Here is a 21733-nt window from a genome sequence, read left to right as displayed (position 1 = left end):
GCGGTGGTGACCCACACTTTTTTTTTTTTTTTTTTTTTTTTTCGAGACAGGGTTTCTCTGTGGTTTTGGAGCCTGTCCTGGAACTAGCTCTTGTAGACCAGGCTGGTCTCGAACTCACAGAGATCCGCCTGCCTCTGCCTCCCGAGTGCTGGGATTAAAGGCGTGCGCCACCAACGCCCGGCTGGTGACCCACACCTTTAATCCCAGCACTAAGGAGGCAGAGGCAGGCAGATCTCTGCAAGTTCGAGGCCAGCCTGGGCTACAGAGTGAGTTCCAGGACAGCCAGGGCTACACAGAAAAACAAAACCAAACAAAACAAAAACTTTCTTCCGTTAAATTGGACATGATGACTTGGATTATTGGGATTAACAGTTATTGAGTTGAGTTTATGCCCTGACTGCTCTTCCTGAGAGACTGTGATCCTGATGAGAAAGCAAATTAGGGCAGTAGGTCTACTTTAATTTTAAATTTTTATTTTTCAAGACAGGATTTCTTTGTGCAGCCCTGGCTGTCCTGAAACTCACTTTATAGACCAGGCTGGCCTCAAACTCAGAGATCCGCCTGCCTCTGCCTCCGAGTGCTGGGCATCACTGCCCATAAGGACAGTAGGTTTATGCTGTCACATCCCAGTAAACTTTCTTCTCTTTCATTCTGGTTTTTGTTTGTTGTTGTTGGTTTTTGAGGGGTGCTTGTTTGTTTTTGGAGACAGGGTTTCCCCGTGTAGCCTTGGAGTCCTGGAACTCACCCTGTAGACCAGACTGGCCTTGAACTCGGATCCACCTACCTCAGCCTCCAGGATGGACAGCGTGTGCTGGGGAGGGAGGCGCACCACCGTGCCTGGCCTCTTTTCACTCTGGTATTGAAAATGAACAGGCTGCCCCAACCATCTGATACCTTCTATAGGTGGTTTCTCTTCTCCCCTCTTGTCTATTTAAAGATTCCTCCCACAATTTGCTGACAGGAAACAAATTCATGTAAATGACATCACTGCCTTAAAGTAACACTTGGGTGAGTCAAACTCTGAGGGTTTCCAGAGAATTTGCAGCCTCTGGGCAGAGGACGTGGAGAGAGATGCTCTCCCGAGGAATAATTTAAAGGGCTGAGTCAAGTTACTGAGGGAGATGTGATTGTGGTTAAGATCCTGTTATTTTGGGTAATGTACTTCATATATATATAATTTTTTTTGATCAGTCATACAATACAGTCTTCTCCACCCTGCCCCCCGGCTCTGGTCTGTAACCCTCAATTTAGCAGGCTATACTTGTGTCAGCTGGAATAAACATTCTCTTTTAAAGTCCTTGGTCAGTAGGCAACCCCCCTAAATGTCCCAACTGGATTTGTCTAGAGCCTGCTCTGGGAACAGAGTTCTTCCTGGACTGTTTCCACCTCACCCTGGTGGTCTCAACTGCCACCCTCCCCCCACCAAACCTCCCCCGGGGGCCTCTTTCTCATTTTTTGGGACAGATCTTACTATAATAGCCCTGGAACTTACTGCATGGACCAGGTTGGCTTCGAACTCAGAGATTAGGCTCCCTCTGCCTCCCCTTCTGTGTTGATGGAGTCATTTGTGCAGGTCCCAGAACTACCCCTTTCCAGTGGGATTGCACTGAGAAGTCGCACTAGTAACTTGGAGCTCAACAGACAGTTCATTGGCTGAACACAGCCAGAGGACCGGGGTTTGGTTCCTAGTACCACACCCAACATGCAGGCCACAATGGGGCTGTTACTCCAGTTCCAGGCACCTGACCTTTCTTCTGGCCTCCTGCGCTCATATAAATTCATGCATTCATATATACACACATAAAAAAACAGACTAACAGCCGGGCAGTGGTGGTGCACACTTTTAATCCCAGCATCTAGGAGTCAGGCAGACAGATCTCGGTAAATTTGAGACTAGCCTGGCCAACAAAGGAGGTCAGCTAGGGCTATTTAGTAAGATCTTTTCTCAAGTAGATAAAAATTGATTTAAAAAATATCATGTTGAAAGCTTGGACCTCTGTTAGAAGTTATACTGAGAAAGGATTAGACCATGACGGCTCTCCTAAAAATGAATTCATCCATTGATAGCTTCATCATATGGCAAGTTGGATGGAGCGATTGTCCTGAGTTCAAGGCCAACCTGGGTTACATGTGAATTTTAGGGCAGCTGAAACTACAGAGTGAGACTCTATCTCGAAATAAACAAGCTACAAAAACAAATAACCCAATGTCTTTCTTGGGAGGCAGTGGAAAGGAGGAGGGGACTTAGCTGGGAGTGGGCCACCAGTGTGCCCTGAAGTCACTTGCTCTGTTTGTGGGCACCAAGATTAGTGGTCAGCTTCCTCTACCATGAGTTCCCACCGCCCTCTCTGCCTCCACAGAAACCGAGAAACAGTGGAACTCCCTGAAAAGGAGAGTGAAACACGCGGTCTTCCCTTAAGTTGTCTCCTCGGGGATTTTGTCAGGGAGACCATTCCAGAAGTGAGGTAAGGTCTTTGTAGTGGCCGTGGGTTGTTTGACAGACCAGGTGGTTTTCTGTTCCTTCTGGAACTTAGTAGGATTATGATATTTTCTAGAATTCCTGGATTTTGGGCTTGGTCATGACCTCATTTGGCAATAAAAGAACTGGTAGGTGGCAGAGGTATGAAGGGCTTCTCCAGAATTCAAGCTCTCTTGTCTCATCTCATGCAGTGTGTGATAAGATAGGACCAACTCCCCCACCATAGGACACCTTTATCTGTCACCCTGGGATCCCAGTTAAGTAGCATGAGCTCCCTAAAAATCCACAGTCAACACAATAGCTTAATCGAGAAATAAATGTTGTATTAAACTCTGGATTATTAGAATATTAGGAATGTTAGCGTAAGAGACGGAGAATCTGCGTTAGTCATTAAGAGCACTTGCTGCTCTTCCAGAGGACCAAGGTCAGCACCCACAACAGGTTGCTCGCAGCTGCTCTAACTCCAGCCCAGGAGAGCTAGTGCGCTTTTCTGGTCGAAAGGGCGTGCGCATGTGCGCGCGCGCACACACACACACACACACACACACACACACACACACACACATTCCTGCTAGACTGCTGAGATGGTGCTTGCAGTCTCTCCTGGGGAGTGGGGACAGGTGGAGCCTGGAAGTTCACTGCTGATGAACTCCAGATTCACAGAGATGCTAATGTCTTAGTCACTGTTCTATTGCTGTGAAGAGACACCCTGACTAAGGCAACTCTTAGAAGGGAAAACATTTAATTGGGGACTTGCTTACAGTTTCAGAGGGTCAGTCCATTATCATCACGGCAGGGAACATGGGGGGGCAGGCAGACATGGCACTGGAGCAGTAGCTGAGAGCCACATCCTGATCCACAGACTAAGAGAGAGAGAACCGGGCCTAATGGGCTTTTGAAACCTCAAAGTCCACCCCCAGGAGCACATACTTCCTCCAGCAAGGCCACGCCTCCCAGTCCTATCAGAGTTCCCCTGCCGGGAGCCTAGGACTCAGCCCTCTAGAGCTCGGGTTGCTCTTCCAGAGGACCTGCGTTTATTTCTCAGCACCCAGAGCTTCTTGGAGCTCTTCTCACGTGAGCACCCCGGCAAGGATGGGGACACACACACACCATAGACACACATAGTACACACTAATAATAAGTGAGAAACAAACTTTAAAATTTAGAAGTCCAGTGTGGTATATTTCTGTTTTGTTCTTGGAGACAGGTTTTCTCTGTAACAGCCCTGGCTGTCCAGGAACTCACCCTGTACATCAAGCAATTTCACCTGCCTCTGCCTCCCAAGTGCTGGGATTAAAGGCGTGTGCTGGCATTGCCTAGCTCAGGTGTGGTACTTGTAATCCCAATACTTATAGAGACAGGAGGATCTGTAGCTCAAGATGAATTCAAGGCTAACTTGGACTACGTGAGACCCTGTCTCAAAATAAAACCTAAGACAGTAAAGAGGGTGCGGCTCTCCTTTCCTTCTCCCCTCCGATTCATATGACAAGCTGAGATCACCTTTGGACCTTTGGCTAAGATCAAGTGTAGAACCTGGGGGACACTCTCATTTCCTGCTCTTCCATTAGAGAGCCGAGGACATCACTGAGTGGTTAGTCCTGCTGGGGTTCGATTTAAAATGGCAAAATCCTTAGCCAATGTATTGGCACACACCTTTACTCCCAGCACTTGGGAAGCAGGTGGATCTCTGTGAGTTGTGGGTCAGTCTGGTCTACGAAGCAAGTTCCAGGACAGACAGCTATACAGAAAAATCCTGTCTCAAAAAACAATAAATAAATAAATGAGGCAAAATCCTGGGCTTGGCTATAAATTAGGGTTCATATGAAAAATGAAGTCAAGAACTAGGAACATGGCTTAGGAAAATGAAGTCTGTCTGAGTAGCCCACAGAAAATGTCAGAACAGGGAACTAACCAAGTTTAAACAACTTCAATCAGTGGGAAGGAGGAGGCAAAATAATTATATTCCAATTCATACCCAAATAATTTAAGACAGATTTTGAATGTTTGGTTTATTTAAGCAGGCTGTCAGAGGTCCCACCACAAAGAAGGCTAGGAGGTGAGAGGCTAAGCCAGGCAGGGAGCTCCCCAGGCATCAGAAGAGGAATGGACTCAGCTGAACACCCCGAGCAGCATTAAGGACAGGCAGCACACTAGTGGCCAGGCCCTGTGAAGCTCAGCTCCACTCATAGCCTCAGCATAGAACCTCGCCACTTCCTCGTTAGGGTTGCCTTGGGCTGGGTCGAACCACATCTGGATGCAGCGGCCGCTCCCTCGGCTGTAGTTGCTGAGTTTGTAGGAGTGGCTCCAGATTTCCTCACACAGAGTAGCAGGTGTAGGGAAATAGAAGGTGAAGGGCTGGCAGGAGGCCCCCACAGGGCACTGGTTATACCCTAGAGAAATCATGGAAGACTTTTAGCCACCGTGCCTAGAACTATCTCTGGTTGTGCCAGCGTCAGAATCCCAGATCGTCACACAAGAGTTGCCCAGCCCCATCCCTCCCGCCCACGTACTCCTTACCGGTGGTCCAGCCCCACCTCTCCCTCCCAAGTACTCCTTACCCGAGGTGCAGCCCCCACCTCCTGCCAACGCCCACGTACTCCTTGCCAGAGGTCCAGCCCCTCCCTTCCTGTCCACTACTCCTTACCCGAGGTGCAGTCCCCACCTCCCGCCCGCGCCCGCGCCCACGTACTCCTTACCCGAGGTCCAGTTCCACCCCTTGTGCCAGTTGCTCTTGCAGGTGAGAGAGGTGCGGCAGTCCTCCCACCATTGCTGACAGTCCTCTCTGCACAGGGGGACATCAAGGATTCGCTCTTTGCGCCAGCTCTGGTCCACCTGCGAGACGATGAGGAAGGTTTTGAGCTCAGGAACCTCAGAACCGCAGCCTGAGTAGACCTGGTGCAGGAGGCAGACCCTGTAGAGATATTTAGAGAGCACAGCTGCTCTGTTGGCTTTGGGGGACACTCATACCTGCTGGGTCCACGGTCCCAAGTTAGGGGAACACTCATAGAGGCAGGTGTCTTGGATAAAGTGTCGTTTGCATTTCGATGGCATCTTTCCACAGTGGTCCCAGTTGAATCGGTACAGGTAGGAAATGTCCTCGTGAGCTTCCCGGCTTGTGTTGGCGGTGCAGCAGGAATTCTTCTTCCAGGGACTGCACTGCGCGGCGGGAGATACAGGGCCAAGTCCATGGCCAGCACAGACAGAATATTCCACATGCAGCAGCCTTGTACTTTTTTTTTTGGGGGGGGGGTTCGAGACAGGGTTTCTCTGTGTAACAGCCCTGGCGGTCCTGGAACTCACTGTGTAGACCAGGCTGGCGTCAAACTCACAGAGATCTGCCTGCCCCTGCCTCCCAAATGGTGGGATTAAACAGTACGACCACCCAGCCCAGCCCTTTGTAACTCCTTGATTGCCTAGTCAATCATTCAGGGAAACTTGCTGTTGAGCCCTGACCAACCGTAGAAGCCCAAGAGGTACAATCCTTACAAAAGTCATTAACTCACGAGACCTGGAGAACACTTTCTGTCCTTGTAGAACATCAGGGTTTAGTTTCCCTGTGGGTACATGGTTGTTCATTTTAAGGGATCTGATGCCCTCTTCTGGCCTTCTGGGCACCAGACACAAAGATGATGCATATACATGCATACGTGCAAGCAAACATACACATAAAATAAAAATAAAAATCTTAAAAATTCACCAATTCACACTGGGTGTGGTGGGGCACACCCTTAGTCCCAACATTCAGGAGACTGAGGCAGATAGATCAGATAGAGGCAGGTTCAAGGCCTGCCTGTTCTACAGTGTGAATTCCAGGACAGCAGAGCTATAACAGAGAAACCCTGTCTCAAAAAATAAAAAAAAATCAGCCGGGTGATGGTGGCGCATGCCTTTAATCCCAGCACTTGGGAGGCAGAGGCAGGCGGATCTCTGTGAGTTCAAGACCAGCCTGGTCTACAGAGCTAGTTCCAGGACAGGTACCAAAGCCACAGAGAAACCCTGTCTCGAAAAACCAAAATAAATAAATAAATAAATAAATAAATAAATAAAATAAAAAAATTTAAAAAATCATTAATTAACATATATTGCTTCTTTCAGTTTTTTTTTCCTATGCACATGTGCCTCTGTGTGTGTATGTGTGTGTGCGCGCGCACGCGCATGTGCAGAGGTCAGAAGACAACTTCAGGCAGTCTATCTACCTACTTGGAGGCCTGGAAATCACAAGTTAAGCTCTATTAATTGCTGTTAAGCACGGGGACTCACTTGTCTGTATCTCCTCAGTGCAGGAGCTATAACAACATTGCTTCTGCCTCCTGCTTGGCATTTTTACTTAATCCTAGGGATTAAGCTCAGGTCCTCCTGTTTGTGAGCCAAGTACCCTCTCCCTAGTCCTATTCTTCTGAGACAAAGTCTCAGAGTCCAAGAATGACCTTAAACGCTTTCATTTCTCACGCTACCTCTCAAGTGGTGATTACAGCCACTACACCCAGCTTTTTCTACATCCAGCTTTTATTTTTTAAGCCAAGTTTTCGCTATGTAACCCTGGTGAGTTGAATTCACCATGTACACCAGGCTAACCCAGCACTCACAGACGGGTCTAACACTCTAACACTCCCAGACTGACCAGGCTAACCCAGCACTCACAGACGGATCTAACACTCTAACACTCCCAGACTGACCAGGCTAACCCAGCACTCACAGACAGATCTAACACTCTAACACTCCCAGACTGACCAGGATAACCCAGCACTCACAGAGGGGTCTAACACTCCCAGACTGACCAGGCTAACCCAGCACTCACAGACAGATCTAACACTCTAACACTCCCTGACTGACCAGGCTAACCCAGCACTCACAGACAGATCTAACACTCTAACACTCCCTGACTGACCAGGCTAACCCAGCACTCACAGACAGATCTAACACTCCAAGGCTGTTAGCACACCCAGGTTTTAGTTCACTTGACTTCACTATAAGCCCCATCCAAGCTAAGCCAGGCACTTTTCTAGGAGATAAGGGATAAAATGATAAAAACAACAATAGAAAGGCATTTGGACTTGCAGTGCCACCAGATGGTCAGGTTAGACCTCACTGAAGGAAATGACAGAAACCCGGAGGATAGTTCAGGCCATGTAAACAGGGGCATACTGGTCAGTAAGGGAAGAAGACACTTGGCCTTGAAAACTTAGTACTCAAATGTTTTTGCTTTTTTTTTTTTTTTAAGATTTGTTTGTTTTTCAAGACAGGGCTTCTCTAGTCTAAGGCCTACACCATTTTTATTTGCATCATTACATAGGAAACGACTTCATTCACGCGAGCTATGTTCCCCGTTCAGGACCAACACTCATTATTCAGATCTTTTGCTGTTGTTTAACATAAAGTTTGCCAATCTTTTTGTTTTGTTTTGTTTGGACTGGAGAGATGGCTCAGCGGTTAAGAGCATTGACTGCTTTTCCAGAGGTTGTGAGTTTAATTCCCAGCAACCACATGGCTCACAACCATCTGCAGTAAGATCTGGTGCCCTCTTCTGACCTGTAAGCATACATGCAGACAGAATACTATAAACTTAATAAATGAATAAATCTTTAAAAAAAAAAGAAAAGAAGAAAAGAAAAGGAGCCAGGCAATGGTGGTGTCTACAGAGTGAGTTCCAGGACAGCCAGGGCTAAACAGAGAAAGCCTGTACCAAAAACCAAAAACCCAACAACACCAACAACAAATAGTGGGAGAACACAAGGGAGGTTGCCAGATAGGATCAAAATGCGTGTATGAAATTCTCAAAGAAAAAATTTTAAAATGTTATTAAAAAACAAAAAACAGCTGGGCGGTGGTGGCACACGCCTTTAATCCCAGCACTCGGGAGGCAGAGGCAGGCGGATCTCTGGGAGTTCGAGACCAGCCTGGTCTACAAGAGCTAGTTCCGGGACAGGCACCAAAGCTACAGAGAAACCCTGCCTCGAAAAACCAAAAAAACAACAACAACAACAACAACAAAAACATCAAATAGGGCTCAGCAGTTAAGAGCATTGCTGTTCTTGCAGAGGACCTGGGTTAGCTCCCAGCACCCACATGGAAGCCGATACAACCATCTGTAACTCTGGTTATGGAGAATCCAATGCTACCTTCTGGCCTTTGCAGGAACTGCAACACCCATAAAAAGAATAGAACTGTGATGGCTCTCATCACAGAGTCATGCTCATTTATATGTTGAAGGAAGCAGTACACATTGCTTTCCTTTCGTTTTTTTTTTTTTTTTGGCTTTTCGAGACAGGGTTTCTCTGTGGCTTTGGAGCCTGTCCTGGAACTAGCTCTTGTAGAACAGGCTGGTTTCCTTTCATTTTTTACAATGTCTCTCTGCTGTGGTAGCTCTCACCCTTACTCCCAGGACTCAGGAGGTAGGCAGAACTGAGTTTCAGGCCAGCCATAATTACATGGTAAAACCCTGTCATCGCCGCCATCCCCCCCCCAAAAAATTGTTTTTCTTTCTCTGTCTTTTTCCCTTTCTTTCTTGATGGGGTTTCATGTATTCCAGGTTGACATTGAACTCGCTATGTAGCTGAGGGTAACCTTCAACTTCTGATTGTCCTGCCTCCACCCCTCCAGATTACAGCTATGTGCCAATACAAGCAGTTTTTTGGTTTCTTTCTTTCTTTTTTTTAGACGGGGTTTCTCTGTGTAGCCCTGGCTGTCCTGGAACTCACTCTGTAGACCAGGCTGGCCTAGAACACACAGATCTGCCAACCTCTGCCTCCTGAGTGCTGGGATTGAAGGCGTGCTCCACCACTGCTCAGTTTACAGATGTTTTTATGTAGTGCTAGGGATTCAGTTTAGAATGCTGTGCAGGTACTCATCAGCCCTATATATTTGTTTATTCATTTATCAGTGTTATTTACTTTAGGTGTTTTGCACGTGACCTTTGCATGCCTGGTGCCTGCAGATTCGGAAGAGGGCACTGCACCCCTGGAACTAGAGTTGTGCATGGTTGTTAACCGCTATGGGGATGATAGGTATTCTGCAAAAGCCAGCTCTCTGGTCCTTAGTTTAGGCTTTTTTTGAGACACGCTCCTGACTGTAAAGTGTCAGGGTCAGACTGTCCTCCTGTCTCTGTTGTTTTACTTTACAGCTGCATTGTACTTACTGTACTAAATGTTTAGGTGGGTTTTGGATAATAAATGGGTTATGGCAAACATCTGTTACAACACAGCCCTGCATGGGCGAGGGCTAGTCCAGATGTTTTCTAGATGCCTGATCCAGTTGCTTATCAACCAGTCTCATAGCTATGACCGAAAAGAGCAACTGTTAGCAGCGCACAGCCTCTTCCCTGAGACCCCAGAGGAATCTTCCTCAACCTACACACTTAAAACTACCACAATGGTCTGCCTGTTCATTTCCCAAACTTCTCCCTGAGCTGACTTCCTTGTTTATGCAATGTCAAAACCCAGCTCCCAAGACACCAAGCGAACAGCATTACACTGCCGATTGACAGTCAATATGTACAGTCAAAGTCGCCCACGTCCAGAGAGCAGCCGGTCTCCTCCACCATAGACCAGGGCTAAACACCTCCCTCTCCTGACCAGCCCCATGTCACCCCAGGCCTCACCCATCGTCCTACCTGGTTGTGTAAATTGTCCTCAGGGCCTGGTTTCTCTTTGTGGTGCTTGGCATCCATGCAAACATTGAGCAGCTCGGTTCTGGCCCGGGCACACTCGGTCACCCAGATCAGCAGGAGCAGCAACTGCGCTGTCATCAGGTGAGCCATGGCAGACCCTGCGGGGAGAGCTATGGTCAGAGCACCTCCACGAGTGTGCTCAGCTCCAGTGGGCGGTACCTGCTCTCATGGACAGTGTGTCACCTCCTCCTCTCAGTCTTCCCAGACGCCCTGGAGACAGACAGTCACTCGTCTGGGCCTTTTCGATTTCAGTGAGACTCAAACAAGGCAATGCAAAAACAAGAGATGGCTATTTGTAAAAACAATTAGAGTCTGCCCACTCCCATACTCGAAGTCCTTGGAGGCAAATGTTTCAGAGCTGAAATTTTCTAAGATTTGATAAAAAGTGATGTAGGTTGCAGGGAGGTGGTGTTGTACACCTTTAAACCCAGCGCTTGGAAGACAGGGGCTAACCTGGTTTACAGAGCTACTTTCAGAACAGCCAAGGCTACACACAGAGAAACTCTTGTGTTGAAAAATAACAACAGCAAAAACGGTGATAAAGGTAATCCAGGTTTAGGTGTGGGCAAAAGGTTTAAAAATTTAGAGAGGAAGCCAAGAGTATATATAATATTAGTTGATGATGTAGCCAGAACTGCGGAGGCAGAAGCAGGTGGATCTCTGAGTTAGGCTAGCCTGGTCTACAGAGCTAGCTCCAGGATAGCCAGGGCTACACTGAGAAACTCTGTCTTGAAAATCCACAAAAACCAAAATAAAACAAAACCTAGATGGTGAGACAGGAGCTAACCAGAAGAACGTAAGTCCTGAAGGAGGACAGAAAGCTAATTCCCCAAACTTCAGCTTCATTATACTCTCCCCCACTCCCAGATATCTGCGAACTCAACTGTGTACTGAAGGACTGAGAACCACTTTTGCATTACGGAAGAATCCAAAATGTGTTATTCCACGGAAGCAGTGACTGTGAGCGCTGGCCTTTCTTTAATTCCACTCTGCCCACAGTGCAGAGTATCTAGATACAACAAAGTCACCAAAAGCATTTGTCACATTGACCCACTCTAAAAAATTGATTTTTTAAATTTTTTTTATTTTGCCAGGCAGTGGTGGTGCACGCCTTTAATTCCAGCACTTGGGAGGCAGAGGCAGGTGGATCTCTGTGAGGCCAGCCTGGTCTACAAGAGCTAGTTCCAGGACAGGCTCCAAAGTTACTGAGAAACCCTGTCCCGAAAAACCAATAAATAAATAAATAAATAAATAGGAATAATTTATTTTTATGTGTATGAGTGTTTTGGCTGCATGTATGTTCATGCACCGCATGCATGCAGAGGTGCAGAGGCCAGGAAAGGGCATAAGATCCCCTGAGACTGAGGTTAGAGATGGTTATGAGCCACCATGAGAATACAGGGAATCTCACGTGGGTCCTCTGAAAGAGCAGTCAGTGCTATTGTGAGGCCCTGACTTTGCAAACTCCATTTTAAAGAAGGGTTTCATCTTAAGCTATATAACGAGTGGGGGCCAATCTCAGCTCCAGAAATGTGCTATGATAGTAGAATTTAAATGGATACCTTAGAAATAGCCAATTAGGAGCTAGGAAACAGGGCCATAAAGTTTAATGAGGTCCAGATAGATGTTCCTAGGAGGCACGCTGTCCTCGCAGATACCTTGTCTGTTATGAACGACTCTTTGGTAGCGTTTCACACCCAAAACTGACCCATGGCTTCAGAAACTACCTTACTCTATGCCCTCCCTACCCAACCCCAAACACGGGCGTTGGTGTGGTGGTGTGGTCCATACTCGCTCGAGTCTGTATATTAAAAACCCTCTTGTGCTTTGCATTGGAATCCAGTTCCAAGGAGTTTCTTGGGGGAGGGGGGTAATTAACTCGGTCATAACACTATCTTAATGTATGAACTGTCTCTCCTTCCCTCAATTTTAAACTTAAACTATCATGTTTAAGGGATCTATAAAACAAACTACCTCTACCCGTAAGCCCCATTTGCCCAAGGACAGATAACTTCTAGAGTGTGGCTGCCCAGTCACACAACACTTGACCAAAAGAGGGAGAGATGTACCTTGACAGGAAGTACTTCAGGACATATGCTGGCCCCTAACTGGACAAAGGCAGAAGTACTTAGCCTTGGGGCGGTCTTGCCTTTTCAAGACCCTATCTAATGTGATTCAGGGCCATACTCTGGGTATGAATCTGGACAGTGTACATCGGACTGGCAAGAATTTAACAAAGTTTGCTCCAAATTTGGTTCAAAAATTGTGGTAGTGGTCTTATTCTCACCCAGTGGGATTAACAAATTATGTTTTAAACTACATTAATTATCTCTTTTTTTTACATTAAATATCAATCATAGCCTTTTTTTTTTCTTGTTTTTTTGAGACAGGGTTTCTCCGTAGCTTTGGAGCCTGTCCTGGAACTAGCTCTTGTAGACCAGGCTGGTCTCGAACTCACAGAGATCCGCCTGCCTCTGCCTCCCGAGTGCTGGGATTAAAGGCATGTGCCACCACTGCCCGGCCAATCATAGTCTTATTAAATATATAAATTGCATTGCTATACATAAACACGTGGCTTTAAAATTAATAAAAGTGATATGATGTTCATGTTACATCCATCAATCTGTGTTATAAGGAGGAATAAATAAAAGCCAAGGTTTCTCTGCGTAATAGCCCTGGCTGTCCTGGATATAGCTCTTGTAGACCAGGCAGGCCTCGAACTCACAAAGATCTGCCTGAGTGCTGGGATTGAAGGTGTGTGCTACCAGTTGGCTACCCCCACCCCCTTTTTTTTAAGGTCAATTTTTTTCTTCTCTATTTTTAAAGATTTATTTATTTATTATGTATACAATATTCTGTCTGCATGTATGCCTGCAAGCCAGAAGAGGGCATCAGATCTCATTATAGATGGTTGTGAGGCACCATGTGGTTGTTGGGAATTGAACTCAGGTCCTCTGGAAGGGCAGCAGGTGCTCTTAACCTCTGAGCCATCTCTCCAGCTCTCTTTAAATTTTTTTTTTTTACAATTATTTTTCTAGTTTGTTTTGGGTACACATACATTCTTACTTTGTCATGTGTGTGAAGGTCAAAGCACGACTTTCAGGATTGATTTCTTTCCTTCCGTTAGTATTCAGATTCACCTTGGCCCTTTGGGCACAGTCACCCTGCGGCCTGTGGCAAGCAGTCCCACTGTGCGCAGTGCAAAGGTCCCTTTAGGAGACAAGCTCCGCCTCCTGGCATAGGCCTCTCCTCTTCTGACACCACCCATCTCTCCCTTCCCTTCCTCCCCATTATCTTTATCTCAAACTCCTCTCTGAAGCTGTGTCTGCATGGTGTCTTTTGTCACCCAGGCCAGTCCACAATGCCTTCCTTCTACCGTAAGAAACCCAGGGATTGAGCTCAGGTTGTCAGTCTTGGGAGCCGGTGGCTTTCAGATAAAGCGAGCAGTCTAGCCCCAGTAAACTAACTCAGAGAATTCTGTTTTGTTTGTTTTGGGTTTTAGTCGGGGTCTCACTATGTACCCCTGGTTGGTCTGGAACTTGCTATGTAGACCAGGCTGGCCTTGAACTCACAAGATGTGTGCCTTAAACCAACAAGAGTGGCGAGTAGGATTTTGATGCCAAATGACTTTGTATAAAAGCTTTAAAATAAAGTAATTTAGTTCGGTGGTACAGACCGATCCCAGCACTGGGGAGGAAAAGGCAGGTAGAACTCTGTGAGTTCCTGAACAGCCAAGGATAACACAGTGAGACCCTCTCTCAAAAAACAAAACAGGGGGAGAAGGACTGGGCAGAGAGGACAGAGGGGAACCCGCCGTGGTTTTGACCGACCAACCACCAAAAACTGAGGTCAGGATGTCATATATGACAGAAGGATAAATTAATTAATTAACATAAAATCCTTAAGAAGCTGCAGATAAACTGAAGATTTGTGGAATTTTGTTTGTTGTTTGTTTAGGGGCCCAGACTAGCCTTGAAATCCCAAACTCAAACCAAACAGTGGTAGTTTTCGCCCTTAATCCGCGCTCAGGAGGCAGAGGCAGGCGGATCTCTGTAGAACAGCCTGGTGAGTACAAGACAGCCAGGACCACAGAAAAGAAACCCCAAGGAATAACCTCCTACAGAGGTGGAACTATAAGCAAGTGCAGCCCCGCCTAGGCTTTTTCTCTCCTTCTTTTCAGGATTTGAACAGGCCCCTCCCAGGGGCTCAGTGACCTGGGGGAGTTGCCAGTCAGCTGGACAGACTAGATCCCAGGAGGCTTCGGAGCCTCCTCCCACAGAGCTGGGTCTGGCTCCTCCCACAGAGCTGAGTCTGGCTCCTCCCACAGAGCTGGGGCTGGCTCCCACCTTACTATCTTCTGACTTTGACTTTAGGCACTGGGTTTTCGGAAGGGACTGTCTGTACTTGTCCACGCCCCCCTCAAAATGCTCCACATTGCTAAAATGTTCCAAATTTATTTCCCACAAACCCTCTCCACCTCCCTCCAAGTCTGTGTCATTCAAGAGTTGATAAAGTAAATGTATTTCCTGTCAAGTACAAAAGAAATTCAGGCCAAAAGGCTGTCCGCGGTGCCTATTAACATACCTAAGCCGCTGACCTCCCTGCTCGGAAGGAGCAGCAGGAGCGCTACCAGCGGGTGGTAGCTCTGCTTACCCAGCCCCCACCCTAACCTTCTCTAGCTCTTGGGCATCCCTCCCCCTTCTCATTCCCTTCTGGTCATTCCTGGTGTTTCAGCTGTTTTCTCTTCTGTCTTCCTCTCTCCATCCCCTTCCCTCTTGCTCCTGCCTTGCTCTCCTGCTCTCTCCTCTCGCCCAGTCCAATCAGCCATACTCAATCTACTGCTTCCTTTCTCTGGACTCCCCTGGCTGGACTCTCCCTCATAGCTACAATGAATCTTCCCCTCAGCCGGCAGTGGTGGCTCAGCCTTTAATTCTAGCGCTCGGGGAAGCAGAGGCAGGTGGATCTCAAGTGATTTTGAAGCCAGCCTGGTCTACAGAGTGAGTTCCAGTACAGCCAGGACTGTTACACAGAGAAATCATGTCTCCAGCCAGCTTTCCCCTCACCAGCGCCTTGGAGTGGTCATGTCCTCAGCTTATGGCTTTTCCATCTCCAGCTGTATCTTGTCTCCATATTATCCTATTTACCTTAGAACATGGTGCCCACCCACCGCTGTGCTGGGCACGACCATTAATCTCGGTAGAGGCAAGTAAATCTCAGCGTGTTTACAGAACTAGATCCAGGACAGCCAGGGTATACAGAGAAATCCTTGTCTCCGGAAAAACAGAAATGACCTTGGTATCCTCGGACTGGAAACAGCTCAGTTGGTAGTAGATCCTCAGAATTTAGGGGCAAGAGGATCAAAAATTCAAAGTCATTTTGAATTACATACCAAATTTGAGGCCAGCCTGGGATGGTGAGATCCCAACATAAAAAAATCAAACAAACAAACAAACAAAAAGTCCCCAAAACTGTGTGTCCTGACGGGAGTCTCATCAGATGGCTTAGCAAGGCTGGGGCGAGCCTGCGCTGGGAGGCCCCTCCAGCACTCTCCTCTTTCTTCTCCACAGAACGCACTCTGCACGAGATCGCTGCCTCCTAAGCCACTGTTAAACTAACTTTGTGTTTTGAATTTATTTTCTTTCTGGTTTTTCTTTCTTTTCTTTTTTTTTTTTGTTTTTTTGTTTTTTGTTTTTTCGAGACAGGTTTCTCTGTGGCTTTGGAGCCTGTCCTGGAACGAGCTCTGTAGACCAGGCTGGTCTCGAACTCACAGAGATCCGCCTGCCTCTGCCTCCCGAGTGCTGGGATTAAAGGCGTGCGCCACCATCGCCCGGCTCTTTCTGGTTTTTCATGACAACCCTGGCTATCTGGACCTCACTCTAGGCCAAACTGCCCTCAAACAGGGACCCACCTGCCTCTGCTGGGTTTAAAGGTGCGGCCACTGCCACGTGACTCGCTCTTAGTAAATCTCCAGGCTGATCTTGAGCTCGTTCTACTGCCCAGCCCTAGAACTTTTAATCTCCTTGCCTCAGCCCAGTTTATTCCAATGGTTTATCACAATCTCTCTGAAGTCACTCTCTCCAGGACCCAGCTATACCTCTGTTGATCTACTTACTCTGATCTCCAAGAGCAGGCCAGGGAAATCAGTCCTGCTGGAACACTAGGTGTGTCGTCTTCAGCTCCTGCGGGGTCAAACAGCCCTGCCTGCTTGGAGCACAGACTAAAGCTCGGAGAGCTGGGCCCAGCCCAGACCTCTCTCCACCTCCTGCTTGACCATGCGGAAAGCAGACGCAAAGGACCACAAGAGGAAACGTAGAAGAAAAAAAAATCACAATGGCCAATTTCATATATGTGCGACCAACTGAACCTGACTGAGGGGCAAGCGTATAAATCCAACAGCAAGGATTACCCACCCAAGTCTGACCCTTCCCCAAACCCCTCCCCCTGCTAAAAGCTACAAATTGCTAAAATGTCCCAAGTTCCTGCTGAGTCCCCCAGCCCCGCCTCCTTGGATCTTTTCCAGCCAATGGTCCCTTTTTCCTTTCCCCCCTGGGCCTTGCTTTCCGCAAGCTCATCATTTTCAAGTCACACTTCTGATTAGTCCACCTGTGACACCGCCCCTGCCGTAACTGCCCCATGCAACACTTAGGGGCCCCCGGACTGGGAGCTAAGAACCTTGCACTTGGCTGAAGGGCAACACTGGTCATGCTCTGATCTGGGCCTCAGTGTACACCTCTGGATTCTCTGGACTTCAGGCATACAGGACGCCTTTCCAGTTCAGCAAACCCTTTAACAGAGGCCGGGGGTACCTTAGGGTATGTGGTCCCTAATGAGAAGACAGTCGGAATACCTGGGAACGGAAGCAGCTCTCAGGACTGGGTCAGGCTTCCGCTCTGCTCTAGGCTTCCTTTGCTTTCGTTCCTGGAGACTGCTGAGGTTTAGTGGCCTAGGAGACGGGGCTGTGGAGCAGGCAGTGGGAATGAAGCCCAGGAATGGAGGCTGAGGCTGGGCGAAGGCCACTCAGTTGTTAATTATTGCACATGAGCAGCGCCAATCAGGCCTCTGGAGAGATGGAGTGGATAGCCCTGGTTTGGTTCTGAGGGTGTATGGCAAGGACTTGTCTCTCATGCGTGAGGCCCTGAGTTCAACCCCCAGCGCTGCAAACAAAAAGCCTGTGAAGTCACTCAGTCCTAAAACCAAAAACTAAACCTTTGTGGCTTGAACCCTTAAAGATGGTCACATCCACTTCTACAGATGAACTGAATGAGACCCAGAGAACCACATCAGAGCCACGGGCAGGATCATCACAAGACACAGGTTTCCAACGTCCAGCCCCACCAACCCAATCCTCCTCCTCTTCCACTCACAAAACCGTCTCGTGGAGCCTCAGTGGTTTGAAAGCCAGGCCCCTTCCCTTCTCTCCTCGCTCACCTCCCACTCCTATTATGGTCTTTGTGGTCCTTTCAGGACCTGAGCTCTTTTAACCCCTCCCACTGCAGCCCAAACAGAATTCCCTCATGTCTGTCCCCCACTCAGGAGTCCAGGGTGGTGCTGCCTTTGGAAAAGGGAGTGGGGAGATCTGAGCAGGAGAAAACAGACTGTTGATCAGGTACCCGTGTGTGTGGCCCCAGAGAAGGCTGGGAGATGCCAGCCTGTGGCTCTAAACAGAACTTTAGGTAAGGAAATAGAGGCCAGTACCTTGGTGAATACCGGGAGAAAGAAAAAAAAGGAAGGAGAAAGAGGATGAGGAGGAAGGAAAGGAGGCAATTTGGCCTCTGGAGAAAAATCAGCCGAAGAGGAATGCCCTCCAAAGAGACCAGCTTCCTGGAGACCTCTTGTCTGGCAGGCCTTCTTCATGGCCTCAGAACCTGAATCCTGTGATACCCCAGGAATGTTTGTCCCTTGAAGATCACAATAGGTTGAGGACCTCTAGAGCCTCCTTTCTTGTTTAATTGGGGAAGGGAGAACCAGGTACCTATCAAGACTGAAGCTGGAGGACCTGGGTAGAGGGAACCTGCCTCTGACCTGGGGGCTGATTATTAACTGCCCTTTACGGCTCCTCTCTTGAAAAGTGAAGTTTGTCCCCTGGGGCTGTCCTGAGCACCACAGCTTCTGAATAAGTAACCTCTCTAGGGAGGATTTGAGTTGAAGACTGAGCTCAGGGCCTGTGTGAACCCCTACTAAAATTACCTGGCGCAAGTGAGAAGGAAACGCAGAACACGCAACAAACCCGCTTAGGAGTTTATTGGAGGGTAGGTTTTAGGGGCCTGGGTACCAGTGTGCAGAGAGAGCTTGAAGATGGTGCATCCAGGTTTTAAGGGCTGCCTAGCGCATGCGCACAGGGGGACGACGTGCTACAGCATCCGCAGATGACAGAGTTCACGCATAAGCACAAGTGCTCACGCAGTTGCGTCAGACGTAGGTGATGCAACCATGTCACACGTGGGGCACACAGGGTCCTTTAAGATTCCCCGGGGCCACTAGGCACTTCTGGCTGAGGGCTTGTCCCCATACCTGGCCCTAGAACCCGGAAGTGTCAGCCATGCTGTGTGGCTGAATCATTACACTCAGAGTCCTGCCTGAACAAAAAAGAAAGAAATAGTTGGGGGGCGTGCGCGCCTTTAATTCCATTACTTGGGAGGCAAAGGCAAGCAGATCTCTGAGTTCAAGGCCTGCCTGGTCTACGCGGTGAGTTTCAGGGCAGCTAGGGCTACACAGAATCACTTTGTCTCAAAACAAAAGAAATAAAAAGGGCGTGGCTGCTCCTAGGTGTGGAGGAGGAGAAGGGTCGTTGTAGGCAGAGCATAGCCAGAGGGGTCCAGAGCGAACATGGCCTTGAGCTGGACAGGCCTGGGGAAGAGGGAGGGAAGAGAGGGAGAACCAGGAAATGAGCAGACCAAAAGAGCAAAGAACCCGGGCAGCCAAAGTTACACAGTGAAGAGTGGCCGAGGGAAGGGCAGCCCAGCTCCTGGGCAGAAGTTTCAGGCAGGGGACTGGGTGTGCCAGCCAGGAGGAGCCTGTAACAGGTAGGGGCTGAGGAATGCTGGAGAACCCGGTGACCAACTTTAACTTTGATATTTTGTGCAGGCTTGAGACAATGTGATAGTAAGTTGGGAGTCACCCCAGCCCCTGGCATCCATCCTAGCGACCTCCCCCCCACCTCGCCTGGGAGCTGCGTTAGTCTGGACTCCAAATCCCAGCATCCCGGTCATGTGCATTTTAACTCAGTTTGATTTGGCATGATTGGATTTCTGTGCGCCGGCGGAGAGGATTTTTCTTAACAAATACTGCCCTGGATCTTGAGGTGTTGTATCCACCTGGAGCCTAAACTCTAGGATTATTTGACCACTAGGGAGAAACCAGTCTACGGAGTATCTCCCTGAGCTAGCAGCTTACTAGCCGCAAAACTGACCACCAACTTTCCTTCCTGCCCAGCCTTGTGACCAGGCAGTAATAACGGAAGGTTATTGCCGCTCCCCACCCCGTTCCCCCAGCAGGGTACTAAGGACCATGGAGTAAGAAAGGCCTCCAGATGGCAGGGGGAGAGGATCTTGAGCTTTTCTGAGTGTCAGCCCACACATGCTTTTCACACCGCCCATCCTCAGCTGTGGACACACTGGATTCTGTCTGCAAGGCTGATGTCCTTCAGCCAGGCATCCAGGAGCAGCATCCTGGGATTACAGACTCCTTGCTGTTTCTTTTTTTTTTAAATTCATTTTTTAAAGTTTTTTTTATTTTATTGATACTTATTAAGCTCTACATTTTTCTATGCTCTCCTCCCTGCCTCTCCCCTCCCACGTTCAACCCTCCCCCAAGGTCCCCATGCTCCCAATTTACTCGGGAGATCTTGTCTTTTTCTACTTTCTACTTCCCATGTAGACATATCTTCGAACACCTGATCTTTGGTAAAGAAGCAAAAAAATATCAAATGGAAAAAACAAAGTATATTTAACAAGTGGTGCTGGCATAATTGGATAGCAACATGTAGAAAAATGAAAATAGACCCATATCTATCACCATGCACAAAACTCAAGTCCAAATGGATCAAAGACCTCAACATGAAGCCAGTCACACTGAACCTTATAGAAGAGTAAGTGGGAAGTACACTTGAATGCATTGGCACAGGGAACCACTTCCTAAATAGAACCCCAGCAGCTTAGACACTGAGAGAAACAATTAACAAATGGGACCTCCTGAAACTGAAAAGCTTCTGTAAAGCAAAGGACACGGTCAACAAGACAAAAACAACAGCCTACAGAATGGGAAAAGATCTTCACTAACCCCACATCAGACAAAGGTCTGATCTCCAAAATATACAAAGAACTCAAGAAATTGGACACCAAAAGATCACTTAATCCAAGAAAAAAAAATGGAGTATAGACCTAAACAGAGAACTCTCAACAGAGGAATCTAAAATGGCTGAAAGACACTTAAGGAAATGTTCAACATCCTTAGTCATCAGAGAAATGCAAATCAAAACAATTCTGAGATTCCATCTTACACCTGTTAAGAATGGCCAAGATCAAAAACACTGGTGACAACTTATGCTGGAGAGGTTGTGGGGAAAAGGGAACACTTCTGCATTGCTGGTGGGGATGCAAGCTGGTACAACCCCTTTGGATTGTGGCGATTTCTCAGAAAATTAGGACCCTCAAGACCCACGTTTTAGGTATTTATTTGTGTATTAACCACTTTTGGGTATATATCCAAAGGATGCTCAATCGTGCCACAAGGACATGCACTCAACTATGTTCTTAGCAGCTTTGTCTGTCATAGCCAGAACCTGGAAACAACCTAAATGCCCCTCAACCGAAGAATGGATAAGGAAAATGTGGTACATTTACATAATAGAGTACTACACAGCAGAAAAAAATAACAACATCTTGAATTTTTCAGGAAAATGGATAGAACTAGAAAATATTATTTTGAGTGAGGTAACACAGACACAGAAAGACAGTTATCACATCTACCCACTCATAGGTGGTTTTTAAACATAAAGCAAAGAAAGCCAGCCTATAAACCACAATCTCAGAAAACCTAGATAACAATGAGGACACTAAGAGAGACTTACATAGATCTAATCTACATGGGAAGTAGAAAGTAGAAAAAGACAAGATCTGAGTAAATTGGGAGCATGGGGACCTGGGGGGGGGGGAGACGGAGAGGCAGGGAGGGGAGCAGAGAAAAATGTAGAGCTTAATAAATATCAATAAAACAAATTTTAAAAAAACGAGAAACCTTATCTCAAAAAAAAAAAAAAACCAAACAAGCAAAAAGGTGGGGTAGGTATGATCAAAATACATGATACACATATATAAAAATGTCATAATAAAATCAGTTCTTTTACACAATGTCAATAAAAAGGAATCTTTTCCACTTTAATTTTACAATATAAAATAGGAACTAGCAATTTAAAAAAAAAGATGAATTTATTTTGTATCTATACCTCATTCTGTCTGCATGTATCCCTTTGGGCCAAAAGAGGGCGTCAGATCTCATTGCAGAGAGTTGTGGGTTGCTGGGAATTGAACTCAGGACTTCTGGAAGAGCAGTCAGTGCTCTTAACCTCTGAGCCAACTCTCCACCCCCAC

General features: G+C 47.4%; 1 protein-coding gene across 2 annotated transcripts in view; it reads right to left on the bottom strand.

Annotated features, from left to right (window-relative positions):
• Nucleotides 1-4509: 4509 nt before the first annotated feature.
• LOC130879199 (folate receptor alpha) overlaps nucleotides 4510-21733 on the bottom strand; it is a 52592-nt gene continuing 35368 nt past the window's right edge. The window contains exons 1-5 of one of the 2 annotated variants that reach the window (XM_057777453.1): nucleotides 16993-17089; nucleotides 10089-10243; nucleotides 5447-5635; nucleotides 5176-5311; nucleotides 4510-4869 (exon numbers count right to left, since the gene is read on the bottom strand). In XM_057777453.1, coding sequence (XP_057633436.1) covers nucleotides 4589-4869; nucleotides 5176-5311; nucleotides 5447-5635; nucleotides 10089-10235 — 753 coding nt within the window. In that variant the 5' untranslated portion in view covers nucleotides 10236-10243; nucleotides 16993-17089 and the 3' untranslated portion in view covers nucleotides 4510-4588. Of the gene's footprint in view, nucleotides 4870-5175; nucleotides 5312-5446; nucleotides 5636-10088; nucleotides 10244-16992; nucleotides 17090-21733 lie in introns of those variants that run through there. The other variant, XM_057777452.1, reaches the window with a different exon arrangement.

This window comes from Chionomys nivalis, chromosome 8, assembly GCF_950005125.1.
Source record: "Chionomys nivalis chromosome 8, mChiNiv1.1, whole genome shotgun sequence".
In the NCBI taxonomy this organism is placed as follows: domain Eukaryota; kingdom Metazoa; phylum Chordata; class Mammalia; order Rodentia; family Cricetidae; genus Chionomys; species Chionomys nivalis.
This window is presented reverse-complemented; position numbering and strand designations above follow the sequence as displayed.